At 40.5% G+C, this 21,492-nt stretch overlaps 1 protein-coding gene across 1 annotated transcript in view; it reads right to left on the minus strand.

Moving 5' to 3' along the window:
- The window catches only part of RYR2 (ryanodine receptor 2), an 810,210-nt gene that overhangs the window by 300,152 nt on the left and 488,566 nt on the right, over window positions 1-21,492 (minus strand). Inside the window, exons 27-28 of the mRNA XM_019549810.1 lie at window positions 16,533-16,680; window positions 995-1,203 (exon numbers count right to left, since the gene is read on the minus strand). Of these exons, the coding sequence (XP_019405355.1) occupies window positions 995-1,203; window positions 16,533-16,680 (357 nt within the window). The remainder of the gene's footprint in view (window positions 1-994; window positions 1,204-16,532; window positions 16,681-21,492) is intronic.

The raw sequence follows: 21,492 nt of genomic DNA on the forward strand, positions 1-21,492 counted from the left end.
GAGCAAATGTGTAAGAAATGCAGTGTTTCAATTAACCTTTAAGGTATCTCAGATTACATCATACAAAACTATCAAATAAAACATAGTAATAACAAAATAATAGGACTGAGGTAAGGTTGGCTGAACAATAAACGTGACTATTCCTGAAACTTAAGTTTGCAAAGAGTACAGTTAAACTTCTGTCAAGTATTGTAATAATAAGTCAGCTGAATTCAGTCATCTGATACAAGATATATATAACATGCATTTTGTACTAAGGCATGAGTCACCACCAGTATAGGTAGCAATTACTGTCTGGGCAGAGGTTTCACATGGCTTCACACTAAAACGATATGTTTAACTGCCACACTTGAATGAGTCATGTTATTCTCCTAAAGAATAAGAAACTGCTGACTTAACCGAATGTCCTACTTCCCAATATATTCTTACATCCTTCGATTTCAATTTCTCATTGTTCTTTCAAACTGAAGTTGGAGCTAGAAAATGCTTTGTTTTATCATAATTGTGCTTAACTATGCTAAACAGTGCCAAAATTTGCATTGAAAATTAAATCTTCAGCATTATAATTTTTCACCCCTATAACCTTACATCATATTTTGGCTAACAAAAATTATTATCTGTTCACAGATATTTCCCACAGGCAATGCACTACAGTAGGAACTGGATGAAATGGCTTCTAGGCCCAACTCTACAAATGACCTGACTGGACTTTAGCGAAGTCACTTAACTTCTCAATGCCTCGAATACTCTTTCAAGGAAAGAGTTATGTAAGCACCAAATATCTGTCTAATGCATTATAATTTTGATATTATTCTTCTTCCTCCCAGACCTTCAAAGAGGAGTAAAAACATTATCAAGTTCATATAACAAAAGCTGAAACACAGAATATGAAGTTGAACTAATGGCAGATGGAATAGGAAGCAAAGTAAATAACATTTATTAACAACTTCATTACTTTCAATGAAGCAAATCATTGAAATTCTACTAAACAAACCTTGAAACCATCAAAGACAAAAGCTTGTTCATCTGCACCAAGTTCTTGATCTGGTAGGCAGCCTGGCCTGGTCCAGCCAACCCTCATGTCTCCCGCAGTGGCTGCCTCAAACTCAAAATACCACTTGCCAGCCTTCACTGCATAGGTTTTCTCTGTGCGGAAGATCCGGAACTTTTCTATTATCCCACTGCACACATCTGATCTTGTAGCTGTGAAAATTAAAACACATTTTGTTTATCTGATGACAAAATCAAATCAGTAAAAATAAAAGGAGATAATGAATATGCCCATATAGCATCTGTGCCACTTCATTTTCTTAATACGTATTTAGAAACAGCCAGCAATGGCCCTCAGCAAAAAATGTACACTATTCCATAATACCACATAATCAGGGCATGAAGATACAGTAAGTCAGGTTTTGTTTCAATGATTGATTACCTTCAGTGTTAAGGAAAAAAAGTGTCTTAATTTCAAGAGAAATTTATCAAACTATTAAATTTCTTATGTTTTTGTTTGTTAATGATTGCTTTTATCTTGAAATCTTTTCATCTAAGTAGTTCTAGGTTGTGGTCAAGTTGCATCTTAATCTTCTGTTTGAGACACTAAAATATAGAGTTCCTTAAATATTTCTCTGTATATTAAAAGCTGAAAAGCATAATACCATTATAATAATATTTACTTACTATAAGGAGATCAACCCACAATCCTATGTATGTATATAAGGACATAATTTGAATCGTGTAATTTAGGGATCTCTTTTACAGAATTTGGGGGAGAGGCAGGAAAGAAACATGTATTTGCACGACCCTATAACAAAAATATATACCAGAAAATGACATTTCAAAATTAGTAAAAATGATGTCAATTTCTGTCAAGCAGAAAGAACAGGGGATATGAAAACTGTACCCCTGTAAAACGAAGTTAAAAGGCATTTCTTATTATAACAAACTTGACAGCTTTGAGGACTGAGATTCTGCAAACTACTATCCAAGGATAAAAGAAAAATCATCATTTTTTTATATCAGTCAATAGATACTTTGAAAATATTGCTGGGTACTGAAATTATACTATAATGTAAAAAGTTTCAGTTTAATATAAATGTACATAAGTAATGTATAAAGTTTCAGTTTAATATCCACTTACTATTTAAGCAGTAGTATAGATACTGAGTTTTACTAAACATCTCTCCAGACTACAATGGCAGGTAAAGTATAACACACAAGTTTATCAGTCCAGGGATTCCACTTCAACAATTTATTGTAAGAATCATATTTCTTAAAAACTAACATGGTTACAATTCTCTCAAGAGGAATTCAGCATGAAACACTGTTTAAAAAAAAACTTCAGCAGAAAAGTGTATTCATCCTATTTTTTCCATGGACATTGTTATGCAAAAGATATCATCTTGATCACAATGGATACCAACTCTAGGAAATGATTAGTAGTGTACTGCATAAGTAAACCATTGCTTCTCATACTGCCCTAGAGAACTGTGAATTACAGTTTATGGGAATTTAAAAGTAACTTTCCTCAGTAAATAAAATGTAATCAGAACAGCTACTTAAAAACAAAGAGACAAGGAAAAGGTGAGAGGGGCCAAAACTTATATATTTCCCTTCCTCTGTTCTTTTGACAGCTGTACTTAGAGCCAGATTCCATTCCACCTATTCAGCATGTAAGTGGACTAAGGGAGTGTCTATTCCACCATGCTTCTATTACTGCAAAAACCAGTTACTGCAAAAAGTGGGTGGGTCCTCCTATTCCTTCTCCTCACTGCCTTTCTGGGAATTATATAACTATGAAAGGCAAATTAATTTGTCTTTCATAGTTTTGTATTCATAGTATATGTGACTACTAAAATAAGGTTTTTAAAAGGAAAAAAATATACATGTGCAATCAGAAATCTGGGTTTTTGGTTGTAGCCATTTTGGAATCTCAGGTCAGATTTCCCATGCCTGAAAAAGGGTGACTGTAGTGGCGACGCACAGGGGGTGCATGAGGGTGTGAGTGCCGGCCAGAGAGTGAGAGTGCTAGACTGCAGCCACTTCCAGGAGCACTGCAGCAGCTCCCCAGTCAGTGAATTTTCCCTCAGTTGGCAAAATTGGCCACAGGGGGACTCCCCCGCCTCCGCCCCTGATGCTGACTGGTTGTTGGGGGGGCATGTGCCTCCCCCTCACTAAGGTGGCTTTTGGGTAACTGCCCCCAAAAGCTTACTAAGAACTTTTTTCCAACTAGTCAGTTGGGCTAATAAAAGATATCATACCTACTCAAAGAACTTTGTCTGCATTTGCAGAAATCTAGTTCCCCATTCTAGTTCTAGTATTTTGTTTTTTGCTATTTTTTTTCAGTAACTGCACACTATTGCACATAGCCAGTTTATGGGCCACTATAAAGCCAAGTCTTTTTTTTTTTTTTTTTTTGCAATGCTGTAACCTGGTCAGTCATTCTGCAATTTGTATTTGTGGAATACATTATTCCATCCTATATGTAGGACTTTGCATTTTCCTTACAGAATTTCATTTGATTGATTTCAAACTATTTCTCCAGTTTACCAAGGTCATTCTAAATCCTAGTTTTACCATCCCGGGTATATGCAAGTCCACTGGCTTGGTGTCATCTGCAAATTCACTAAATTTGTGCTCAATCTTATCCTCTTAATCATTAATGAAGATGCTAAACAATCTCAAATTCCATTTGATACCTCTTCCGTATCTTGAACCCTGGCATTTCATAGTCTGTCACCCAAGTTGCCTTCCACCTTTAAATTAACTATTTTCCCTCCATTTGTTCAGAAAGCAGACCCTCTGTGTCTCTCCATGTCCCTTGACCCCAGCCCTGTATATGCTCACTACAACCTTTGACCTCTGACATATTTATTCCTTTGCCTTCTTGTTCAACTTTCTAAAAACAGAAAACTCAGAAAACAAGCCTACTTGGTTTTCTTCTCACACGCACACAAAAAGCCAGCCCTGACCCTACCTACTTCTCCAAGTATTGCCTTCCATTCAGTGTTGCTAACTTTGCACTAAACTTTTGCTCTATTAAGGATTTTTTAACAATTTACTATGGGTAATCCTGGTGAACTATCTAGTGACATTTGTGAGGATTTTACAAGTCTCTCTATAGGGACATCTAATATTTTTTTGAGTTTGTCTGGAAACATTTTGTCTCAAGAGTTGGGAATACTTTCCCTTCCCATTTCTTTCCCTAAACTATAACTATATTAAATATCCAATCTTTAGTTATTCCCCTGAATGCCTTGTCTTTTCCAATCTGACTTCTGTTTATCTCACTCTAATGAAACTGCTCACTCTCCCTTTTTTTTTTCCTTCCTAAAAGACTCTTTCTAAGGCTGTATGCTCCATCATAACTTTCTTTGATTTCTATGATCCACTTTATACTCAATGATCCCCTTCATAGAATCAGATGAAGTAAGCTGCTGCTGTTGAAAGTTTATGCATCTCCATTTTAATTAGTCCATAAGGCTCAAATCTACCCTATCTTCTGCTGGACTTCAGATTAATATAGGTAACTACCTCTCCCTCTTCATACCATCATTCCACCCTCTTCCCAGATCTCTTAACTCTGGATGATTATGTGGCAGGTCAGTAGGGGGTGCTTCTGCATTGAGCCACCCACCTCACTGAGCCCAACCACCTTTCAGGCTCCGAGTGCCTCCCTTGGGGTGCCTCACATCTGGTGCACCCCCTTTCTGGAGCATACCTACAAGCCTGGGGGTAATGCCACCACCACCCAGAATCTGGACTGATCTGAGACCTGCACCATCTGAGGAACATGGGCCTAGTAGTCCTTGAAGGTACTTGACCCACTGCAAGAACTTGGGGAGCTTCCCTCAGTCTGAAGCACAAATGTGGTCTCCTTTAGCCAGGCGAACTGAAGGGACCCCAAGGCATAATCTAGACCCTTTCTCAATAAATCTCCCATGGAGATACAAAGGAGAAATTTATTGGTTACAAGGAGTAGGTTTGGAATACGGTACAGGGTAGAGCAATATCAGAGAAACAGTGGCAAGGTAGCCTTTGATCACACGTCTGAATTACTGCAAGCTATATATCTAGTTAGATCTCAGATAGCTTACTCACAAGTATCATCCAGGGGCCTGTGAGGATTCCCTCTGGAGGCAAGCAGTTCATTCATCATGAGTTTCAAGACAGAGTGGGTTCCAGATGGTCCAGCTTCTCTCTGAGTTTCATCATGGCTGCTTCCCCTTCTCCTGGGCAGTCCTTTACTTATATAGCCCCTATGACATCATTTACCTGATCCAATGAAAGCCAGCAATGGTTGGCTGCTGCCATCCATCCAGTCTGAAGTGCATCACTGGTTGCCAGGTAAATTGGCAGGGACTTTAACCCCCTCCCAGTCATGCTGGCTTTTGCTTAGAACTATAGGGAGCTTAAGCCCCCCACTCAGGTATGTGATACCAGTCATGTAGGCAGATGGAGCAGGCCTCCTCCTCCCTCAGGAATGTATCCAGCTCAAGCTACATCTCAGGGTTACCTGAAGCAGATGGGACCAGAGGAGTCTGCCCTCTGCAGTGAACATGGTAACTAAATTGCCAGATAGCAGAGTTTGGGGAGAGACACAGATGGTATTCTGCCACAGATCCTACGCCTGGGTTCTCAATTTCTCCGTCTCTTTCTCTGTCCCCGATATTTGCCCAGGGAAGTACACAGGTGGCTCTGTCACTGGCTGTCTCCCCTTCTTACCTAAAGTCTTTACTTTTGGTCATTTTGATCTGGTTCTCCAGCATCAACTTTAAGTTGATGATTTACAAATCACCCTTATCATTCCTGACATCTCTTCCCCACTATCAGTCAGGCATTATAACTGTGTCTGATATGTCTTTCCAGATGGTTCACTGTCAACTTAAATGTGACACCGCAACAAAAAGTAGATATAAATCCAATAATCACATTTTACAAAGATGTAAAGGACACCCAAAGCCCGGAAAGTAAAATGGGAGAATCAGGGCTCTTAATCTTATTTCTCTAAACCTTCCTAATTCTCACATTCTCTGTCATTTTATACGTAGCAGTACCATTTTACTCATTCAATCCAGCCTGTCACCTGGGACTTATCCTATTGCTCCTTCATATTTCTTCCTCCTTTCCCCCACCCACATCCAGGCAATCTCTACCTCCTGCTATATCTTTGTATACCAGATTTCTGTGACCCATTCTTTACTATCAGACCCTATAGATACATTCTCATACAGGGCCTTCATCTCTCATTTCAATTAGTGTTACATCTTTCAGTCTGCCCTCCCTATAAGAACCAACGCTTCCCTCCAGTCTGTATGCAACACTTCTGCTAAAACTGTCTTTCTCCCTGCTGTTTTGACTACAGCTATGGTCCACCCCAAATGGCCATTGTTCAAATCTCTTCACTACCCCTAGGCCCAGGTTCCTTTTCTGCTCCAATCTCTGTTCCATAACCTTGTCCATCCTACTTGCAATGCAAGACTCAGGACATCTCCAGTTACCCCAAAACTTTCTCTCACATAGATCTTTACAAACTGAATTTTCTATCCATGCAAATGAGCATGCCCAATTTCCTTTCAGCATTCAAATCCTTCCTGAAGAATCCCAATATCAAGAAATTAGCTAACAACTACTAGCACTGTTAAAGAACAGCTGGGAATAAATTTTCATTTTAGACTAAATAATTCCTTAGAATCTGTTATACTGGTATAGCAGATATGATCCTATGGATTCTACTGAAAACAAATAATGATAAACAATGAGGATACAGCTGAAGAAACTTCATTTTGTAAACCAACGCTAAAAATGATGATGAAACAAAAACAGGATACCACTAGAGGGCTCTAAATTCTTTTACAATATTTCATATCATTAAAATAATGAAAAAGAAGATTCCTACGATATATTTGCTCCCAAAGAAACAGAATATTCTATGTCAGTTAAGAATTCCTAAATCAATCCCTTGACATTTGTAAGGATGACAAATGTAACACGACAACTTAACTTGCTGAGATTAAATAGTTTTATTTTAATTCCAGATAAGAATAAATGGTAAATACATAATCTAAAGAAAAAAAAAACCAGACTACGCAGTGACATGTTTTTCCTAGACTCTGCTGTGCCTGCCTCTCCCCCAGAGACTCAAAGAAAGGTACAATGATACCTGAAAGCTTGTCTTAATCTATCCCAACCATGCAATTGTTTCACAAAAACTCTTGCCTCTTGCACATTTCTTGGATCATCATAGCTACAACATCAGTTCAACACTACCAAATAAGAATAAAGGAAATTCTGCTACAAAATTTCCAAATACCTTGAAAATATTACTTAGAAAAATGCAAGTATATTTTCAGTTTGTATTTGTTTCTGTTTTCCAGACTTTATAAAATGTGGATGATAATCTGTTTAATTCAACAGCACAACAGCTGAATATTCTGTAACTACAAACATTTGGTTTAGCACAAATACAAAATAATAAAAATAGGGTTCACTCCTAGAACACCGTATGCCTGAATATTAAGGCAAAACACCTCTTGCAATTTTCATATGCAGGGGTGTGTGTGTGTGTGCGCACGTGTGTGCACGCGCATGCATGCGTGCATGCACAAACAGCAACTGCAAAAAACATACCTAATGCGGGGAATCTATAGCTCCAACACACAGTAGTGGATTTAGAAAAAGGGGGAGGGTGGTGGAGGCCAGACATACTTTGGCTGTGCTGCACATGCACAGTGATCTCTGAGCTCACCATCTGATCAAGGCAGATCTATATGGAGTCTCCGTTTTCATATTACTTCAGAGCCCTAGGGGTGAATACCGGTGCTGTCACCTTTCTCCTTCCTCCTCATCCCCACTTAATTCTGCAGCATGGAAAGTGGGGGATGAACGGTAGTGACAGTACTCACCTCCTGGGCTGTGGAGCCATGTGAAAACAGGGGCTCCAACCAGGCCCCAAGTCAAAAGTTCACATGTGACACAGCCAAAGCGGGGTGCCACAGCACCTCTCCACCCCCTCTGGATCCACCACTGCTAACAGATACCATGAAAGAATTTTTAATGATGGTGTAAATTCCCAAATTAACATTGCCAAGTTTCTCCCTTCATAAAGGACATAAGCAAACATAGATCCACCTGCCCCAATTCTTATGAAAGGAAAATGGGAAAACAACAGAATGTGCCAATAATTCTCCCCAAAACCTGCCAGTAGTTAGCCATGGCCCAACTCTGTAGAACCTGAGTCCACTCTTAGCTTTGAGTCTAGGATTCTATATCACCAGTTCTTGAAGAACTTCACACCAACACAGGCAGTGCTTGTTTTTGCAAATATAGTGAGCCCAATATACTTTGAATAAAAAAAATATTCATGGAGGTGGGGGTGGGTTGAATAATGAGAGGATTTTATTTCTCATCATGTAACATACTCCTACAAATTCAAGTGAATACAAAGGTATTTTGAGCAATTCTCTTCACCCCCAATAGGCTCATATGTTAGCTGGAAAATAGTTATCCATCTATAATTTCTTTGACAGCAGTTCTATGTCCCACCTATTTGCAAACTCTACTCCTTCTACAAGTAGAAGAAATTCATATGCATCAGTCAAAAGTGAAACTCTAAAAATAATCTCTCCCTGAGTTTTCAAAGCCTGGAAAAAATAACACACTTACTTATATGTAACACTATAATCCTCTATATAGCGGGGTAAATTACTTGAATTAAGGGTTGAATTACCACAGGAGAAAGGAGGGATAAACTGACACTGATGTAAATTATACCTGTGCTTATATATATCCACAGCTTATTCCAGGGTAGCTGCTTGCTCAGGCCAAATAAGCTATACTTACTGCTAGTGTTGTGCAAAATGGCTGTACTTCGATTCGGTTTCAGATTTGGCCATTTTGGAGGACAGTAATTTGTTTTGGTGTTTTGGATCACTGTCCTGTTTTGTTTCAAATTAATCTGTTTTGGAAAATCTGTTGTTAAATGGGCTCCAAGGTCTGCACAGGCCTAATACCTAGCCAGACGGGGCTTGGGGCTAGAGGTTGCAGGGCCCCAGCAGGGAGCAGGACAGGGCCATGAGTGACTCGTCCGGGGAAGAGGGAGGGCTGCTGCCCTCAATGAAGGCAGAGGAACCTGCATGGATCTCTGATCCCTGTCATACCAGGTTGTAAGGCAGGGAAGCAGTGCAGAGCGGCGAACAAGCCTGCTGGTTCCCACCACATAACTCAGCTCTGCAGGGAGCAGAGCTCTGCACTGTGGGTCTTGTTGCCACTGCTGCCCACCCAGTGCTGCCCCAGCAATATGAGGCAGCACAGGGCAGACAGCAGCAGCAAGTAGACCCTAAGGATCTCTGCACCCTGCAAAGCCAGGTCATGCCACAGGGACCAGCACTGCCCTGCCATGTGGCCTGCCAGATGAGGGAGGGAAGCTGGGTGCTTCCCCATTATAGTCTATGGGCAAAACATCAAAACCGCGTCGAAGTAGCATCGCTGTTTCAACAAAACAAAACTGAACAGCAGTCTGGAATGTAAACAAAATCTAAATGGAACGGTGCTAGGATCAGGCTGGGGAAGGCAACTCAGCCCCAGATGTAACTCTGGGGAGGGGAACTCAGCTCAGCTGGGCTGAGTTCCTTTCCCCAGCCCAATCCTAGCGCTGGGGAGGGGAACTCAGCCAGGCTGCTTCAAAACTTGAAACATTTCAAAACTTTCAAAAAGTTTCAACTGCCCGTGTTTTGTTTTGAGGCCCTTCATTTCATTTTGATTTCACTGTTTTGAACTTGAAATTAATTGAAACAGTGTTGAAACAAAACAGCCGGCAAAATTTCACACAGTGCTACTGCTTATCTGTCCATTTCAGATGCTGGTGGAATTTGCTATAACACGAATGTAAATTACATTGTATAGATATGTTTGTGGAAGTCCTTAGAGGGGAAAATGGCAGTAATCAATTCTCCCTGCCACTACCATTTTTAGTTTCAGGATTTCTGCCTTACACATATGTGTGTCAAGATTCAAATTAAGGTTTAAATTCTTCAATCTTGTAAACTGGGTTTAGATAATGATTTGCAATTACATCCCATAATTCTCAGCTCCAGAAATGCTCTTAATTCAAAAAAGAAATAAGTCCACCCTAGGTCTGTGGAAAAATTAGTAACTAAAACATGTCAGTTTCATTCAATAATTGTACAGCAGAGAGGGGGCACCTCTCTACTCTTCTTAAAACTCTACTTCACTGCAAAAAACTTAATAACAGCTAAGCCACTGGTACACTGAAGTCACTGCCTATTCTCATGCTGTTATTGTCTCATTGTTTCATGTTATTCCCCCCACTCACTTGCTTCTTGTCTTACATTTTATATGCATGTGGAAGGGGCCATATGATGTTGTTCTGTGCATATACAATGCCACCAGAGTCCTGGTTGATAAACAGACTTCTTAGGGACAGAGTATTGGAAAAGTATTCACTTCGAGTCCTCATGCACTCTCCTAGCATGTCACAGCTGACCAAATCAAAATGAAAACACATACAATTTTACATCTTTAAATTTAGTGTAGTATTTAATTTAATGTCATTTACTGTTTAATAAACATTGAGAGTACAGCACTGCTGTACAGTATTTATAAAAACATGTCTTTCCATGTTCCTTGGTGCTTGTAGCTTCAAATGAAAGGACACCTTTCAAACACAAGACATTTAAAGCCTAGACAGTGAAATTTCAAAATTATACAGGCCTACTCATTAATTCTCACCTTTTCGTGAAGTTAGTAATGTCACATTTATGGTGCTGGGCTTTTTTTTATAATCATAACATCCAGTTTCCTCTTCATGATTTCACTCCATAAAACTCCTTATAACATAGACTTAACTTTCAAAATGTGCTTAATTCCTATCTACCCCAAATAATGAAACTTCCCAGATGGAGTATTTATGATTACACAAGAAGTCCAAAGAAAATTCTGATCCACATTCTGTTTCATTAGACCCCAAACATTTTTGGGTTTTAGGATCTGTGGGCATAATGGGGGCCATTTCTCTAAATGTAAACGTGTTTCTGTAACTCAGTATCAGCAACATTAATATAAGAATTAGAACTCATGCTATAGTTATGGAACCTTGGGAAAATAGGTTGGAGAGGTCAGGGCCCCTTTGCCTATCTATACACGAGTGGTGTGTCAGGTCTGCCAGAGGAAAACTTGTCAAAAACTGATGCCCCTAAAATGCAAAAACTGGAAGCTGCCTTATTTTACTATATAATAAAGGACAAAGAAACATTGACTGATCCAATTCAATACCATTTTAGAGGTCCTCCAACACAGAAATGAGGCGGCAGGTTTTAAATGTTTGATACTTAGCTAAGATAATATGAAATACAGATTTCCATTTAGCTGTGACTCACATTCCCCTATTTCCAAAAGGTTACTGAAGAGGTGTATTTAGTTATTGCTATGTTATAGTTTCTTCTTTATATGCAGGTGGTTTCCAGAATCATAAAAAAGGTAGAGTACCAAAATGTTCCTATTCCCCTGTTCATTTTTAAGATGTCAACAATGATAAAAAGTATGGCTTTTATAAAAAAGAAACAAAGTGCACATTTTTAATGACAATTAAATCAGACTTTTTATTGATGTATTGTTAGTTCTTTACTTTCTTTCTGTTTTATTGCCTGAAATAGCTCCAATGGATTCTTTGTACTGCTTCTTTAATTAGTTTCCTCAAGGTCAGTAGAATTTCAGATTTTGCAGAGGCATTTCTTCAGTCAAGAAATTTAACACTGATAATACTCAGAAATGCTAAAAATACAACTCTGGGCCTCATTAAGCTCTCTGTTCTGATAGCAACACAAATTTTAAAAAAATGTTTGAAACTACATGATGCTATATTTGCGCAAACTCTACCTGCCAATTTATTGAATTCAAGTGGTACAACCAGGCTACCCACCTTCATCAGGATTTACAGGCAGGAGTTTCTAAGAACTGGGTGGGTGGAGCAGGTGGAAGGCAACTGGGAGCTGGAGCCAGAGCTACATGTGCTGGCCAGGAGCTTCCCACTGAAGCTTCCCACCCCCTTACACACAGCAATGCAGTGCAGCAGAGGCAGGAACAGCAGTAGTAGCAGCTGCAGCTGGAGGCAAAGGAAGCAGAATAATCTCACCGGCCCCAGCCAGCACACAGCTCAGCCCAGCCTAGCACAATGCGGTTCCAGCTGCAAAGTCAGGGACCTCATGGCATGACATGTGACCAGCCTGGCCTGGCCTGTCCCCTCTGGGCTGTGCTGTGTGGATCTGGGTCCCAGCCTTGCAGTGGGGAACCGTGTGCTGCCGGGACGGGCTGAGCTGGGCTGGCACCCTGCTGCACCATTTAGTAGCCAGCTTCAAGGCTGGGACCCACACAGTGCAGCGTGGAGCCAGCCTGGCCAGGCCCGGCACATCCTGATTGCAAGGCCAGGACCCATGCAGCATGGCATGGAAGAAATGGACTGGGCTGGGCAAGGCTGGCTCCATGCCATGCCACATGGGTCCCAGTCTTGCAGCCAGGAACCACATGCCAGAGACAGAATAGGCTGGGCCAGGCTTGTTCCATGCTGCACGGTGCAGTCCCGAGCTTTGCAGATGGAAATGCGTTGTGCTGGACCAGGCCAGGCTGGCCCCATGCCACACCATATGGGTCCCAGCCTTGCAGCCGGGAACTGCACACTGCAGCCAAGACAGGATGGGCAGAGCTGGCTCCCCACCTCCCACCATACCCCCACAACACGCACCCACACCCTACCACAGACCCCACACACCTCCACACCATAACCCCACAGCCTACCAAAGCCCACACACAGTCCCACATACCCCCATCACAACCCTACACACACTCCCATACCCCCCACCATATCCATACACACACCAACACCTTCCCAAACACCTCACCCCCACCATACCTCCAAACACACCCACACCCTCCCTACAGCCCCCACAAACACTCACAACCTCCCATCCCTACCATATCCACATCCTCCCACACACCCCCATCCTAACCAAATGCCCCACACCCATACCCCTCGACACCCATCCCTTCACCCTCTCCCACACACCACACTCACCATGCCCACACCCCATACATATACCCCCTTAGCACCCCATATACAATATACAAGAGTAAGAGTGTATTTTGAGCTATTATGCAATTGCCTCTAGATACACTAAGCAAACAAACATAAATCAGTACAAATTAAAACAAATGAAAATTAATTATAGTAGAGGTTTGATTTTTTTTAGTATATGATTTGGGTTTTTTTTCCAGTTTCAAGTTGGCAACACCCTGCCCAAAAGGAATACTTCTGGGGCAAGGGGAGGGACTTCTGGTAGCCTAGGTTCAGAGGTTAGGGCAAAAATGTAGCTCCTAAGGTGGCAACCAGAAGGTAGGATTACCATTGGGTCTCTCGACAGCTCACCAAAACTTGTTGAGCGGCCCTCCAGCCAAAATAACTGCCTTCCCCTGTTGTAAATGATTTCATAGATTTCATAGACATTAGGGCTGGAAGGGACCTCGGGAGATCATCGAGTCCAGCCCCCTGCCCAAAGGGCAGGAAGTCAGCTAGGGTCATAGGATCCCAGCAAGATAAGCATCCAATTTACTCTTGAAGGTGTTCAATGTAGGTGCTTGAACCACCTCTGCTGGCAGACTGTTCCAGACCTTGGGGGCTCGGACAGTAAAGAAATTCTTCCTTATGTCCCGCCTGAAACGGTCTTGCAGGAGTTTGTGACCGTTCGACCTAGTCATCCCTTGGGGCGCTCTGGTGAACAAATGTTCCCCCAGATCCTGGTGGTCACCCTGATAACCTTATAGGTGGCCATCAGATCACCCCTGAGCCTGTGCTTTTCCAGGCTAAAGAGCCCCATGGCTCTCAGCCTTGCAGGAGTTTGTGACCGTTCGACCTCGTCATCCCTTGGGGCGCTCTGGTGAACAGATGTTCCCCCAGATCCTGGTGGTCACCCTGATAACCATGGAAATGAAGCAGGAAATGTCCTCATACTCTCTTTCAAATGAGGGAACTCACAATTCATCAGCTGTCCTTTCTACTGGCTCCTAGTTCTGAGCAATTTTCTAAAAATTATTATAAAAACAGTAACTAGAGTTACAGTTTCCAAGATTTTGTCACTTATTTGCTTGTCTCTGAAATTAGTCCTTGCATTTGGCAACGATTGGTTTAAAACACTGGTCAACAGCCTGTGTTATGAACCTGACTATAACTTTAAACTGATAACACTTGTATATTCTAAATCCTGAGATTCTTGCTTAGTTTTCACCAACATTTTTAATCAGTTGTTCAAGGACTTAGATCTGCTTCATGTTGATGCTGAGTTGATGCTTGATGCACCAATCCTTCCTTGTCTCCAACCCCAGTTCTTGGGGAAACACAACCATGAAGCTGAAGAATTCATGCCAGTTGATAAGCAAAATCCAATGGCATGGGAAGGTTGATGGAGGCACAGAACATATATTCTCCTCTTCATTTCCATCTCAGGGAAACAAGAAAGACTGGATTCAGTGTCCTCAGCTGGTCATCAGATGAAAACTTCATCACTGCCTCAAAGAACAAAGCAGAAGGCAGTTTTGGGAGTAGTCCCACTGCTTGCAACTAGCAAATAAACTGAAGAATGAGAACTTCTCTGAGGCTGACTAGATAGTGGGTGTAGACAGAAATGCAGCTCCCCAGTCTAACTCATGACACTTCGCAGAAAGTGCCATGAGTTGGATCAATCCTCCCGAGGCAACATTAGCTGTTGGGTTGGAAGGGTGGAGGATCAGCTCCAACTTGGAGCCAATCCAGGCAGAGAGGCTGCATCTCTGCAGCATCTCTTCCCTAGCTCTGCCTCCCCTCTTGCAGCTCCAGTGCAGTGTCTAGATGTGAGCAGTCTGAATGTGAGTGGGGAGAAGGCAGGGGAGGGAGTTTGTTCTGGGAGTTCACCAGCCATACAGGAGTGGGGGGCAGGTGGATTGGAGCCCCCCCACACTGAGAGGTCTCCAATTTACCCCCCTCATCTTCCAGCACTGATTGGGCAACCCCCAGAACAAGCTCCCTCTATCCCTTCCCGCCCCCACCCCCCCATTCTGAAAACAGCATGGAGAGCACATCTAGGCTATGTCAGTCAAGCCCTTCTCCCAACACACACAGAGAAATGAATGAAGGAGCTGTTTTCGAGAGCCTTCATCTGAATTCAATGAGGGCTCAGATTGCCATGGGATTGGGCCCTTTTAAAGTGGTCTGCAGTCCTACACTTGTGTTTGGTCATGGCTTTAGACCACTTTCTGAGGCTGGATCAGGCAAAAATTGTCACATCTGTCTGTGCCCACCGTGCCAGTGTATTGGTGAAATGGGGATAACTTCAAGCCAGTGGACTTAGGTTGGGTTAGCCTTGTTAACCATGAAATTAATCAGAAGCCAAGGTTAAAAAAGCCCAGAAACCAAAGAATAAGTAGGTAAAAGAAAAACTAATCTTTAAAAAAAAAACTTCTATGAAGGAAAGGGACACAATCAAAATCCAGCACAATGCTCTTCCTGATACAGGAGCAGAAGGAATTGGAAGACAGAGGTGCAGCACTTGTTAAATGCCCTGACCTGGCTGGATCAAATGAACATGGGCTCATGACTGCACATGCTATAGATCCATTCAAGTAATCTTTAACAAATACTATTTCTCAAATAACATAAAGACGTTGATTGATCTTCTTCATACAATTATAAGGACTAAAGCTTGCTCTAAAATATTTCTGATTTCCTGAGTTGAAGTATGAGTGCTTCCTGATAAAAAATAACTTTATTACATAATGGTGTAGCAAGATGTAATTTATGCAGGTCAGGCTATGATTAACATCAATAAGAATGAAGGTAAACCAGCACAGTATTTCCTTTTTATATGACTAAAACAGTACAAACCAAAACAAGTGATCGCTGTCATTGGCATCTTACATTTACCATGAACATATATGATTCTAAATATGATACTGAAAGCATTTAGCATATATACCTGGACCTCTTCTCTCAAAATATTTACTCATAATTGTGCAGACAACAATGCTGCATTGTGTTCAGATATAAATCTGATCCATACAGAATTTGAGAGTTTTGATTTTGTTTTTCGTTTTCAACAAATGTAGACTACATGGACTTGAAATATCTGTTTCATATGTGTTCAAATTCCGTGCCAAATAGGAATATAAAATGAGCAACAATTAGCAGTAGTTAACATGGTGGAATTACGTTATTAATTCCTAAAATGAAGCTCCCAGTTTTTTAAAAATGGTTCAAATTCCTCATCTGAGGTAAAAAGAGAGACAGAGAAGACAATGAGGAGGCTGAGAGTAAATAGAAAATATATAGTGCATAAGGATTTAATGATACAGATCATTTCTGGATGTAATGTTCTTATCTGGATAATATTTTACCAGACCAATCAACCTAACAACAAGCCTACTGCCTGCGTCATTATAAAAATCTATTGAAATCTACATTGTTTCTTGGGAGGAAAGAGAATAGAATTATGTACCGTGATCTTGATCAGGGGCTTCAAGGTTGTAACCATACCCAAGAAGGGTGCGTACTGCCTCCCGGAGGCTATCTTTGTTTGATTTCTTGGTACGATCATCCAAAAGAGCATACGGGACAAGGCGGGGGTTTCGTCGATTCTTCACATCCTACATGGGGTAAAGGATTAAAAATCACCACAGTGTTGGAGACTATGCTGAAATAAAACCTTTTTCAAAAAATAAAATTTTACCAGAAGATAAAATGTACTATAATGACTATTTAAAAATTAAAACCAATAAAAAAGGAAACGAGAACTTGGGTAATGACACAGGTATAGAGTACAGATTTTGTAGAGGAAGTTAAGTTTTTTAGAAAGATGCTAACATTGAATATAAAAAAAAAATTCACAAATATCCACAGTTAATGGAATGGCTTAAGATTTTGTTCATTTCCCATCAAATTATTAGTTTAATAGAAACACATTCAGACAAGCCAGCTATGAAACTCCGGGACAAAAAGTGAATAAAATACAAAAGGTTAGAAAAAGGATGATCTTCTCTGCTCGTCCTGTTAGTAAAGCAACTAGCACAAAGGGGTCCTGATCTCTGACTGGGGCTCTCTGGGCATTTGCTCCAGGATGCAACAACATGTGCTTTAATTAACGAGCCATGCTAATTAAAAGCACCTGCGCATCACTTATCAGCGTCCCCATGCTGAAAAAATGGTGGCAGACCACTCTGAACTAAAGCTCATTGAATGTGTTTTATTTCAAAGTGCCCTGTCGCCATTTTTTCAACATGGAGATGCACAGGGACACTGATACATGTGATGCAAAAGGCTGCCAGAGCACATCAATTTCCATGCTCCAGCAGACTCCGATGCACAGGATTTCCAGTGCATCGGAACAGACTCCACACGTGTATAGGAGCCCTTAGGCACTTCAACAGTACAAATGAATAGACAATGCCATTGGGCATTTTGCCCAAGGAATGGGGAGCAGAATCAGACCCAAGTTTACAACTTAAAAAATAAACAAATAAATACAATGCTGCTTTTAATGTGAAATACTCAAAGCATATATCTTTTTCTCCAAAATAAATTAATGGAGTTTTCAGTCATGCTAGAAATTTGAATGTAAAGGCCCTTCACCCAGAGTTTTATTCATATAACACAAGTTGATTACATGCAGATATCCTCTTTCACTGAAATGAATGTACTGGGTGAGTTCTTTTAATTATCTGAGATTTTTTTAAACATAAAATTGACTATGGATTGTTGTTGCCTTTTCCAACATTATTTCAACTGCAAATGTTGCTTAGGTGGTTTTAGCACTATCAGTAATGGCATTTTTTAGTATTATAATTATTTGCCTTTCTAGGTTTTCATCTTCTCACTTGACAGCATCTGTGGGAGGTGGCAAGAGCAGTCACAAAAAAGTTCTCTCCACATCCTTACTGAAAGTGTAGAAAAAAGAAGGTTTAATATGTCAGAATATGCTGGCTGTTGTTTTAGGAATAAAGAGCAAAGATGCTGAGTGTTTTCTGCTGCTGAGAGATGCCAACAGCTAAGAATATGAACATTTCAAAAAAGTCTGTCTTTGTTAAAAGTAATTTAATTATGTTCTTCTATTACATAATGGTTCTGATTTTCAGAATTTGGCAATTTCTCCTTGATATAACATATTTTTTTCCTAAATAACCCCAAAATATAACGTATACTAAGTACAAATACTTGCAGATGTGATCCTTCTCTGGTAAGTAGACACTTAAGTGTTCTAGGATGTCTTTTTTAGCCTGAGAAAATGCACCCTCAGTTGGTTGCTAGTGAAAGCAAAAGAACTGGTCTTACCTGTAAATTTTCTTTCCAGGACAAGCCACTTTAAATACTATTTTATAAAAGACTGGCATAAGTATGCTAAATGGGCCATCAGAAAGATAAAGGCAATTGATGGGAAAGGTACACAAAATATCAGGTACAAGAACTTTAGAGCTCACTCAATGAGAGGAGCAGTGACACAGCTGACAGATCACTTTTCCTGTATGGAGACAAAACAGTCCTTTTCCTGGCCTTCTATTCTACTTTTCTCAAACCACGCTAAATATGACTCCACTCTTTTGCAGAAGCAATATAAGGTAGACAAGTGTTCCACAAAGTGGTGCCTTGTTAATCCTTACTAAGTCATTTTCTTATCTTCACAAAGTTATGTTGAATTGTCTTACTAGGAAAAAACTACTATTTCCTGTTGAAACTGTTTGTGGAGAAAAAGAAAGCAAAAGCTTGTCTACCTTGTAGCTTTCCTTTCTAGAATCACTGATGTTGTGTTCTTTCATCAAAACATTGCTGATGCAAAAGTAATTACTTATTTGTTAAGCAATTTAGAAGAAGGAAAGGAGTAGATTTACTTCAGGGAAAGTCCTACATTTCTTGACAATGTTCTGCTGCCAATGGATAAGGTGACAAGTACTGAATGACTTTTATACAATTTGTTTTTTGAGTTTCAGAAGCCATATTATGAAGAGCTCTTAGTAAACTAATTCTGATTGGTCTAAGTTACTGTTTGACTTCAGTTACTAGACACAGGAGGGGAAGACCTATGATAAAGGCTGACAGATAGGAAGTGAACGGAGAAACTGAAGAACAAAACTGAAATCATTTCTGATAAACAAGGCCTATGTATTTTATGATATATCTTCATATTCACAGTGCTTTAATGAAACATAAAAACAACATTAGTCATTTAGACCTGAATTTGAGTTTGTTGACAGGGAGAAAAAAACATGGGGACTAGAAAAGTGCCACTAAATATATGCAAGGAAAAGAATATAAGAATACAGTGGGTCCTAAATTAGCATAGGTATACAGATATGGCAGAAATATGTATTCCAAAGACTCATATTAGACTATCAGTGATCCACATTAATACTATGGTAGCTGTTAGAAATGTGAGGATATCACAAAGAAATGCATATAGACACAAAGCACATCATTTATGAGACCACTCTAACTTCCATTACAGACAATGAATCAGGACTGAAACACAGTAGGAAGAGACAGAGACGTGTATAAGTGCATGCATGCACGCACACTATGGATATATGGAAGACAGACAGAACAAGTGGTATATGATTCAGTGAGTACTGCATCATGTAGAGAGACAGAGAACACATTAAGGTAAAAGTGAAACCACAAGAATGTCTGCAGAACACAGACAATAGCTGCACAGAATACCACAATAATAAAACAGCCAACTTACTCAAGCAGCTGTAAGAATCTTTTAAAGAGATTAAAAATATATATATAATGGTCAAGGTTGTACACTTATCCCTAAGAGACATTTTCTGAAGTGACACGCACTAATGTAGTCTTTAGTACTACAAAGTAGGAAGCTACTTATGTTCATTATATACAATTAAGTTAATGAACTTATGCACTATTGTGCTCTTAGACTATACTGTGGAGTTTATTGATAGTACAGGTCACCAGCTAAGTGTTTAAGGAGGAGAAAGGCACAATTTGGCACACCTAACAATGCCTCTCAAAGAAGAGTAAGTAAAAGGAATAAATTATAGATATATGTAATAAGAGAAGCAAGAGTGACATGGATAATCAATATGATCACAATTTCATTGACTTCAAATGTCAGGGTATTACAGACACGTATTCTCCATGGAAACCAAACTTTTTGTTTCCATAGCCAAGGATGCTGGAATATACCAAGATGAATAAATGATTGTCAGATACCGTCCATGACAACTTATGGGACACTGTCTTCAAAATGGGTCTTATTTCAGTATCAAATACACTATTTCCTAGGAAGGATTATGTAGGAGTTAGCTCCCTACCCAGGATGATTTCTCTACTGATATTTTAATACCTTCATCCCTGTTGAAGAACATGGTATACTTAAGTAAAGCCAGTGACTTTTGCCTAACCACAGACGTAAGCAATACGATAGAAGATACATCAGGCTATTTGTTAAACCACGATCTTTATTCATCACTTGTAGCTATATACAGTGGCATGGGAACAACGGCAAAAATTGAATATGACTCTTTTGAAGAATAAACAACAGATAGGATCTTGCTCCTGGGTAACTGAGTAAATATCTTCTACGAGGTAATAGTCCCAGCATAGCTAGATACTTCAGTAAGTAACCCACAGAGCTAATGTATTTCAGGACTCTTCCTCGTGATCCAACAAGACCATGTTGTTTCATCCAGTTACATGAACACCATTAGAAGGGATCACACAGAACAGAGGCCTTGAACATGCATTCCACTGCTGAGACGTGATTACACAACAGCGTATTTCATGTATCTTTCTAAAGGCACAAATGTCCTCTATGCCATTAGCATGTTAAACACCAGGGCTAGGGACAGACATTCTGAACCTGAATTGATTAAATCTTTGCAGGTTAGTCTAATCTGGCTAGGCTGAACCAGTTTGTAACCAGACAGACATTATCTCTGAACTGAGGAAATTCAGGCACATGCCTGCAGTGGCTCAGGCTAGAAGCTGGTGGGTGCTAGAGCAGCTCTTCCTTCCCTTCTGCAGGGAGCTGAGCTAAGGGGGGTGTGGCCAGGTCCAGCCAGGATGTTCTGATTAGGAAGGTCTTCATGCACCATCCCAGGCTTTTCCCCACTTGCTGCACAAGAGGCAGAGTGTTCCCAGACAATACGGAACTTTTCAATCTCCCCCTCCCCCACTTCTTTATACTGTCTGCAGCAAACTGGCAGGCAAGCAAGCCAGCAGGGGGAAGATAACAATGTTTATCACCCGATCAGCAAAACAACTTCTTAAACAGTTTACCAGCTGACCTGTTAACTAGCTCCAAACAGCCCTAAGCGGTTACTGTTCTGTCTGCCTGTCCCAGTGAAATTGAAGACATGCACACATCTGCATTAGCTAACATACCACATGCCTAGGGTCTGTGCTGTGGGAGATGGGAAGGAGGGGGGCATTTCCTGCTTCAGCAGTGA

The sequence above is a fragment of the Crocodylus porosus genome, unplaced genomic scaffold (genome assembly GCF_001723895.1).
Source record: "Crocodylus porosus isolate Cpor-Errol unplaced genomic scaffold, CroPor_comp1, whole genome shotgun sequence".
Classification (NCBI taxonomy): Eukaryota; Metazoa; Chordata; order Crocodylia; family Crocodylidae; genus Crocodylus; species Crocodylus porosus.